Raw genomic sequence first — 8,792 nt, 5'->3', positions numbered from 1 at the left:
CTGAGCACAATGCTGACGGGAATCGATACGGATGTCTCGAACATACGCTAACCATATTAATTCATATCGTAATTTTCTTTCATTCTCTTCTCTTATTCATTTTGGATTTCTTTTTTCCTTTCTTTAAACTCTGGGACATTTAATATTGTTTCTGTTTTATCACGTGACTTCTTCAATTAGAGTAGACGTGGAGGTATTAAAAGAGATACAAGTAGCGAAAATAAAAAAGAGAAAAAACAAGCACCGCCACCAAAAATATATATGTATATATATACATATATATCATTTTGATTACGTGTGTCGTAATTGTGAGATTGTATGCACACATCGAAGGTAACTGAGTGGTAATAAAAAAAAAAAAGAAAGAAACAAAAAATACAGGCCGAAAGAAGAGAAGGTAACGTATGAGGAGAAAAATGATCTAGTAAGGTGTAAGTATATATATATTATAAAACAGAGTAAGAACGAACAGAATCAAAGAACGAAAGAGATACGGAGTTGACATAAAAATGTATAATTGCACACTAAATACGATTGCTGTTCGTTTGTACACAGTCTCGGAAACTTCGTACTTTTGCATCGTTTTCTTTTTTTTTTTTCTTTCCTTTCTCCTTTCTGTGCGTAAAACGTGTGTTGGTGAGATATACGTGATTAAGATACATTATATTTAAAAAAAAAAAATTGTGTGGCTTACCGAAAACGTTAGAGCGTACCTTCACCCCTGGGTACCGAAAAGCCGGTGAGATCTGAGACCGTGTTTCTTTTTGTTTTAGCAGGAGCGTTTTGTTAATCAATTCGTTTTTGTACAGATAATATTAACACGAAAAAAAAAAAACAAGAACAACCTCATGCAGTCACGCGTGTGATTTTATTGTTAAGTAATAAAAACGAAAATAATGAAAAACTAATAAAACATGAAGCGTGAGACGCTTTGAAGATCGTTTGTTAGTCTCTGGTACAATATGCAAGCATCCAAGCGTGAGTCTCTTCTATCTGTCGTCTCGTGGAATCGCAACGGAGATGTATAACGCGAACGATTTTTCTGTCTTATTGATTCACAATGGCTCCTCTCGCTGCATTCGTACGCATGCACATGTGCACCCAACTCAAGTTACAAAGAACGTCGAAGAGTGCATGTATGGTATATATATCACCTTGTTAAATCTCGAAATTCCTCGGTAACCGTACAAAAACATCTTTCTACCTGCTCGACGTGAGTTAACGAAAATTAGTAATGAAGCGTATAATGTCACGGTCTGCCAGTGTGTACAGTATCGTCTTGGATAGAATAACGACGGAGTGATGTATGTTTATTAATGAAAAAGGGTGTGATACAGGATTGATCGGGAACAGTGGTACAATCACACAGAATTCCTTTTACAAAAATAAATATTTTTGTCTATTCTTGTGGAAGGAATCATTTGCAAGGGAAATTCGACAACTCGAGAATTCAACAAAATTTGAAACTTTGCAGAAATGTGGTTCAAGTGACCCTAACAAGGAAATCATTTGTTTTTAAGAACACCCCCTTCAGAAAAATGCTGAATTTTCATACTTTTCATATTTACGGAATATATGGGAAACAGTTAAATTCAACGTTGCGTGGTTTTTAATTCCCTGCGTTAAGGTGGTAAAGAATTTTCGAAAAAAGAGTGGCGGGGGTAAGTTAAAAAAAGGAATTTTCGAAAATTCTTTACTACCACAATATAGGACATGAAAAACAAACGTAACTTCTTTCCCATATCTTATACGGTTTCGTGAATATTCACGATGATACGAAAACTCGCAATTTCTTCAAGAAGGTAACTTCACCCCTAGAAACGAAAAATGGTTTTCTTTTCGTCCCTTGAACTCCGCTTCTCCAAAGTTTCAAATCTCGAATTTTCGTCTCTCACCCAAACTTCCCTCACAAAATCGCACTCCTTATTCTGACCAATCCTCGTACAGAAATCAACGACAACCCCGGAGTCTCCAATATTTACATACTCTCTCTCTCTCTCTCTCTCTCTCTCTCTTTCTTTCTGTTATCGTTGCGTGACTGAAAAGACTGAGAGTGCGTTATCGTAAGAGGGAAAGTAATCATCGAGTTGAGTGCACAAGAACGATCTTACCTTGCTGCTGTTGGTTCTGATGTTCGCGGGCTTTGCGACGAAGTCTCTCCGCCCTCGTTGGTCTTGGCATCAGTACCGCCCCTGGCAATGTACCCATGCTACGAGAGTTATCTGAGCGTTTTAGGCTCTTGCCTCCGGACGCAGCTAAATGTGACATGCTGCGACTCATGCTAGAAGCGCTCAGTGGCTGGCTTTGCTGTTCCGTCAGTGTGCTAAGTTCTGTCGGACGTTTCCGAGGCTGCGCCAGTTGGTCCAGCCTGGACATGGAGTAAGTCCTACCTGGCGAACGTGTGAAGGCCTTCGCGCTCGAACTACGTCCAGACGTCGGTGGTGCGTCACGGGGCGACGGTATCGTTGGCATCAGGTCCGTACGTCTCCTGTTCACCCGTAGATAAACCGAGCTAGGTGTTCCCGGTGTTCCGTCGCTCTCTTCACCTGCAAACGAGTTGCGCCCCCTTAGAAGCGAAAGCGCGAAAGCGGACCACCGTAAAAGGAAAATATACTGCGGCACTAATACAATCGAGACATGTACAAGACGCGCGTTTTAACAACATCCTTTTTCAAACAACGAGATATATCGAAAGAAGAAAAAGAAATCGTTCCATTTCTCGTATGGATCGATTGTGTATGTGTGTACGTGTGTGTGTACATGAGAGTGTTTAATGTGTATGATAAGTGTACAGGTGTGGTGTATCGATACGGCAATCTCGACTAAAATTTGCTCTCAATTCGATCGATGTTTATCTCCATGCTGTGATTTGTCGTGTATGCGTGTGTATTATGGTGTGCATGTGCGCGCGTGTGTGTGTGCAAAAGCGATAGAAAACAGTGTGTGCGTGTGATACGAGTTAGAACGTCGTTCGATAACGCTACCAGAAACAGAATGTCGAGGAAATCGTGTCGTTAAGACGGACATATGCTCTGACGTATTACGACAGAAGGATATTATGGTAATCGAGGGGAGGGAGAACAATGCGTTTACTGGGAACGTGTACGAACGACGTGTACGGAAGCGGTGTAAACGGAACGTGGTCACATGCAAACGATATACACCCGGTTCAAGCGGTAAAAGTCCTATGCATGCATAACGATTTTCGAAAGAAAGTGTCTGGTGTTATAGCGGTGGAATTAAAACGCGAGAGACAGCGATTTGTTAACCGTACGCCCGGTTGTATATCGTGTGTGTCGACGAAAAATGAAAGAAGCTGTTGCGAACAGATGTAAGCGTCTTTTCTTCTTCTTCTTCTTTTTTCTTCTCTCTCTAAAGAAACATTCCGTTAAATTCGATTTATCGCGAGAAATCGTCGAAGAAAAAAAGGAAAAAAAAAAGAACGCCGGTGAAAGAACGTCTCTTCTAATCAGCGCGTTGAATTGAAATTCTACTTGAACACACGCAGCAGCATGTGTATGTTAGTGAATGTAATCGGTTTTATGAAATGATATATGAGTGTATGCGCTTTGTCCTCTATCACGAGAAGGCAAATGTGACGAATGGTACGACAATTGAGAGCGTGTCGACGTGAAACATTTGCATTCGACAAATTGAGGGAGGCAACTCAGCTTCTTCGCGTGAATTTCGCAAAGGCTATCAGCGAGTATGCTTTAAAATTACAAGTAAAATACAGCTACTAATGACACAGGAAGAAACGGGTATCAAGTGAAAATTGTCTAATGTAACAACACAACGATTCATCTAGAGCGGTTAGTAGTTAACCCATCAAAATGTATACGTAAAAAGAGTTAGTATTGTTAGTATGTAACTTTGGAACAGCGTTAGGATGCATATGACTAACTAAATAGGTAGAACGTTGTGCAGCAACGATCTGTTTCAAAACTTCAAACGTCAAAGCAGAGAGAAGAAATATATTCGCTCTGTGATGCCCTGTGAACGAACCCCGAATACGATTACCATATAAGAGAATCATTCCATCGGTGTTGCACAACGTTCACGAAGAGTGTACAGATACGTTCTTTTTTTCTTTTCTTTTTTTTTTTTACGACGTTAAATGAAAGTGACGTGCTTGCAAGAGAGTATATATATATATACTATATAATCCCGATGTGCTAATGAACGAGAGACAAGGAATATATAGATATCGATAATAGCTCATTCTGGGACAACAGAACAATCTCCCCGTTGCAGACTGCATTTAAAAAAATTTTGTTTCTTGCTTTTTTTCGACTTCAGGACTCACCACTGGCAGCCCGCTGAATCATCGGACGCCTAGTGTCGCTATCAGACTTATCATCGATGGCAAAGATGTCAGTTGTAGGAGGCAGAGAGAGGCTGGCTCTCTTATGTTTGGCAGGGGTTAAGGGAGGATCAGGGCTAGAATTCCAATTGAACACCTCGTACATGGACGAGGACATTCTCATATCTGCAAACAAACCATTGAACGCTGCAACATTAAGTACTATCCAATCGATCTCTTCTTCTTTTTCTTTTTTTTCTTTCTTTCTTTCTTTTCTAATAATTTTTGTTTCTCTTTTGCCTTTTCAACAGGGGTTGGGCGGGGGTGGAGTTGTTCGATAGATAAACAAAAAACTGGGGGAGTGGGGGGAAAATTAGCATGAGTTAGATATAGTGTGCGATTCACAAGTATTTTTTTTAAATTACAAAATACATTTTGCCTGACAGAGCCACCACCAGTAAGTACAGAGATAAATAGAGCGGATGCAAAAAGGATACTTAATTACCGAACGAATAGGATTTATTTCTCTCTCTCTTTCGCTCGATCTTTCTCACTCTCTCTCTCTCTCTTCGGTCAAGATTACATTTCTCTAGTGAAATTACATTTACTCAAGCACATTTCACGCTACGAGTTTAGCTTCCTCTCTCAGTCTATGTGCTTTGGACAGTTGTACTTCGTAATGAACGTGTACGGATTACAGAGAAGTCGGCTGGCGAAGATGAGGTGCTTCTCGTGTGTGTACATGAAGAGAAAATTATGTTTGGCAAAAGAACAGAACGTGATATGGCTAACGTGAAAGAAAAGACGTATCGTCGTCTCCGTTTTTACTCCTTCGAACTATGAGTACAATCGTGTTTCAAACAATGAACGCGGGAAAAGTAATTTGAAAAAAAAAAAAAAAAACCGGTGGATGTGGCTACGAGAAGTACACAACGAAAAAGGAAGAAAATGTATAACAGAGAGAGAAAAAAAAAAAGAAACCTGGAAAGGAAGTACAAGAAAATTACAATACACATTACGAGTACGATCACGAATCAATTTTTTCTAGCAAAACACTAGAGAACCCGATCTCTCATGCTTCATGACGCAATTCTTCTCTTTCTCATCGTTAATACAACCATGATAATATCGTGTACAGTTGATTATGGTCGTGTGTTGGTGGTCGATGTGTAGTGTTCAGTATTTCAATTTTTTTTTCAATTTTTTGTTTCCACAGACGAAGAAAAAAGAAATAGGAAATTCGATCGATTAGCAAGGATGAAGCGCCGCGACTTTAACTCGACTTTCTTTCTTTTCTTCTTTCTACACGATCGCGTTTATGCAACGAGATCGTTGAAATTTTCAAGTCTGTGTTTCGTTCCTCCAGCAATCGCAATAAAGATCTTTCGAAAGGACCAACTGAAAAAAGGTAGCGCCATAAGCAACGCACGCGCAAACAAGGAACGTCTCGTTTCTGCATATGTAAATATTTCTGGAACGATAGTGCATCCATGCGTTACGCGGTTGCGGCGCATCGATTGCGTAACTATAGCACTAGAAGCGCTGTGTGGAAAGAACGCAGTGAGAAAAGAAGCGGCCTTCGCTGCACGTCTCTCGATCCATTCGGCAAGATACACCAATGCCCGTTCGTAAGTGTTAGGACGTTCGTTATTCCACGTGCATGAAATTAATTGTACGATTGAAATTACGTTTCTTCGCCGGCGTTGATATCGCGTACCGGTAAAAAATACGAGGTTCGATTTAAAAAATAGCCAGACCGTGCGTGTAACGCAATATCTTGTAAATGAAGAGGAAAACTGATGCCATGATACGATGCGGTTATCATTGTTGTGATTATTTCGAAGCAGACCGTTTCAATTCAGAACGATTTTTTATTAAACAAGTTTCCAAGCAGTTCCAGGAATTTTTATTTTTTTATATCAAACCTCGTACAGTATGAAATAAGATTCTGCTTGACAAAATAATACGGAACACAGTAGAAATAAGAAAATAACTTTAGTACTTGAAAAATAGAATGAAATTCAGGGAATGGAGAAAATTAAGAAGTTTCTCGATTCCAGAATAATTAAAAAAATTAATAAAGATCTTCAGCATTTGAAGAGTTCAAAAAGTTTCGGAAGTAGAGTGTTCTCAAATTGTTTTTAGAAATGTAAAAGATAGAATTTGTTTTTTATTGACAAAGTTTTACGATACTAATTTGATTATGTTTTTTTATCAAACCTCGTATGTAAAGAATAATTCTTTTTAAGATGTCAAGAACCTCGAAATATTGTTTATATTTGCTTCGCATTCCGTAAGTGTCCTAATACTTCTGAACAGGATTGTATATTGCATCGAGATTATGAGAGTGCCAACATGGAACAAGAAATAATTCTCACACCAACGACACGATTAACCCGCTAACGATTCTTCTTAAACGAGCTCTCGCGACCATACTCATATCTTTTCGTCACACAACTGGTGACCAAAACGACGTCCAACGATAGACGTCGACCAATTTCCGTCTATCTTCGATCAACTTAAACATCGATTAAAAAACAACATCGACACTAGAAAAATCGACGAGAGATCGTCGTATGTAACGACACAGACAGTCAGAAAATCATTCTATCGACGTCTGTCGTGGCTTGGCAATTACTTGTAACACAGATCGTAGCAAAATATGAATAAATACACCTATTCACAAGTATCATCGAATCAGAATCCATCGAAACGAAGGAAAAGATCATTCTCTAAATTGGTGAAAATCTGCACTAACCTTCGCTAGGTTTCCGGTCAAGCCCACCGGCGGACGTTGCTCGTTTCTTGCTACCATCGAGCTCCCTCTCGGAGGATCTCCTTGTTAACGGCTGAGCAGCGGAGAACATCATTACATTGGTGATAGATGTTGCTCTACGTGTACCCCAGAAAGTGGAGCCGCCGGTGTCAGCTGGCTCCAACATTCTCGGTGTAGAACTTCCAAAGGCGAACACGATGTGAGACCTCTCGTTCTTCTTCTTCGCCTCGATACGCGCCTCCCTCTCCTGGTTCTTCCGGAGGATCGCTTCCCTTCGTTCCCTTTCCGCCTCGCATATCAACCGTTTCCTCTCCTCGACTTGGTTTCGTCTGGAAAATCATTGCGGCGAAACGCGCGCGTTACGGAAAAGAAACAGGAGTAAAATCGTATGAGGAGAAGAGAAGGCTAATTTCGGCAGCCTTTTAAAACCTTTTCGTTACTAGCGGTGACTATAGTCACCCGTCAAAATTTCGCGTTGATTCTTAACCCCCGTACGACGAATGCAGGGTCAATTTTGACTCGACAGCGATAAAGTCAGGCGCCTCAGATTACGTTTCGTACAGGAAATGCACCTATTTTACGTATAGAACGTAAATATTATAACCAAGAAAAATATGAAATATTGTAGGAACCTAGGGAAAAATTTTGAGGGACCCAACGGGAATCGAACCCGGGACCTTCGGCTTTGCGCGCTACGCCAACCACTCCCTCTCTATTCTCCCTTCGAGGTGTCTTATTTGGGTATGGAGGCCCCGATACTAATATATATAGCCTCTATGTATAATCGCGATCGATGGGAGCTGCGCGGTGCCGATGGGGATCTGCCGATTTCCGGGGTCTGCGTTCATGTCCGATCACTCCTTTCCGGCTCTTCCCGGTGGAAGCAAGAACGTGTATAGAAAGACAGCAGTATCGGCATTATAACTTTAACCATATTAAGCTTTTCTGTGTTTATGTAAAAGCGCCTCTATTATTTATAAATAAAAATCTAACAGAAAGTATACACATTTATATCTAATTCCTTCTTGGAACCCGTGTACGATAGAAATTTTGCTATGGGTAAAAATGTCCCTGCATTCGTCTCCTGCGCCTGTATAAAACCATTCGCCTCTATGGTATATCCTGTATATATTATTGTATTACACTTTACGTATTACATGTATTACAACTAGAATAAGGAATTAATAAATTACAACACGCCACTAGCTATTAACCCTTTGCAGTCGAGTGACGACTGAATACTCGTCACTTGGTGAATAATTAACGAAGACAGAGAACAGATCTACGGGCCTCCATAAATTTCTTCACCACGGTGAAATAGAGAATACGTTGAATATTTAAATAAAATAGTATACTTTATTTCTACGTTAGTTTGAAAAATTTCAAACATCCGATTTGCAACCTTTTCTACACCAAAGTCACCTCCGAGTGCAAAGGGTTAAAAGTTACGTTCGTAAAGTCGGTTAGATCGCGGTGAAACAAGTGCCTCAGCGTTGGGACTGCTCCGTGGTAGGCATATTCGCGAGTAAGGCCGCCGTAGCGAAAAGGTTAAGAGAATCCTCCATTTTGGAGAACGGAAGCGAGAAACGAGAGAAGTTACGTTCTCTCTTACGCACATAAGTAATAGGCTGATATTCTGTTTCTTTTTTCTTCTCTTTTCCACGGGAATCCGAAAAGCGATTTGACCAACGGATGAACACCAGTATGCAGGTG

General features: G+C 40.3%; 1 protein-coding gene across 12 annotated transcripts in view; it reads right to left on the bottom strand.

Moving 5' to 3' along the window:
• LOC108572791 (caldesmon-like) overlaps positions 1 to 8,792 on the bottom strand; it is a 268,746-nt gene that overhangs the window by 8,218 nt on the left and 251,736 nt on the right. For 9 of the 12 annotated variants that reach the window (XM_017935078.1, XM_017935086.1, XM_017935084.1 and 6 more), the window contains 3 exons: positions 7,062 to 7,408; positions 4,307 to 4,489; positions 2,112 to 2,546 (listed from right to left, as the gene is read on the bottom strand). In XM_017935078.1, the coding sequence (XP_017790567.1) occupies positions 2,112 to 2,546; positions 4,307 to 4,489; positions 7,062 to 7,408 (965 nt within the window). The remainder of the gene's footprint in view (positions 1 to 2,111; positions 2,547 to 4,306; positions 4,490 to 7,061; positions 7,409 to 8,792) is intronic. The other 3 variants (XM_017935085.1, XM_017935081.1, XM_017935087.1) reach the window with 3 other exon arrangements.

Source organism: Habropoda laboriosa, unplaced genomic scaffold, assembly GCF_001263275.1.
Source record: "Habropoda laboriosa isolate 0110345459 unplaced genomic scaffold, ASM126327v1 scaffold22, whole genome shotgun sequence".
Lineage (NCBI taxonomy): Eukaryota > Metazoa > Arthropoda > Insecta > Hymenoptera > Apidae > Habropoda > Habropoda laboriosa.
This window is presented reverse-complemented; position numbering and strand designations above follow the sequence as displayed.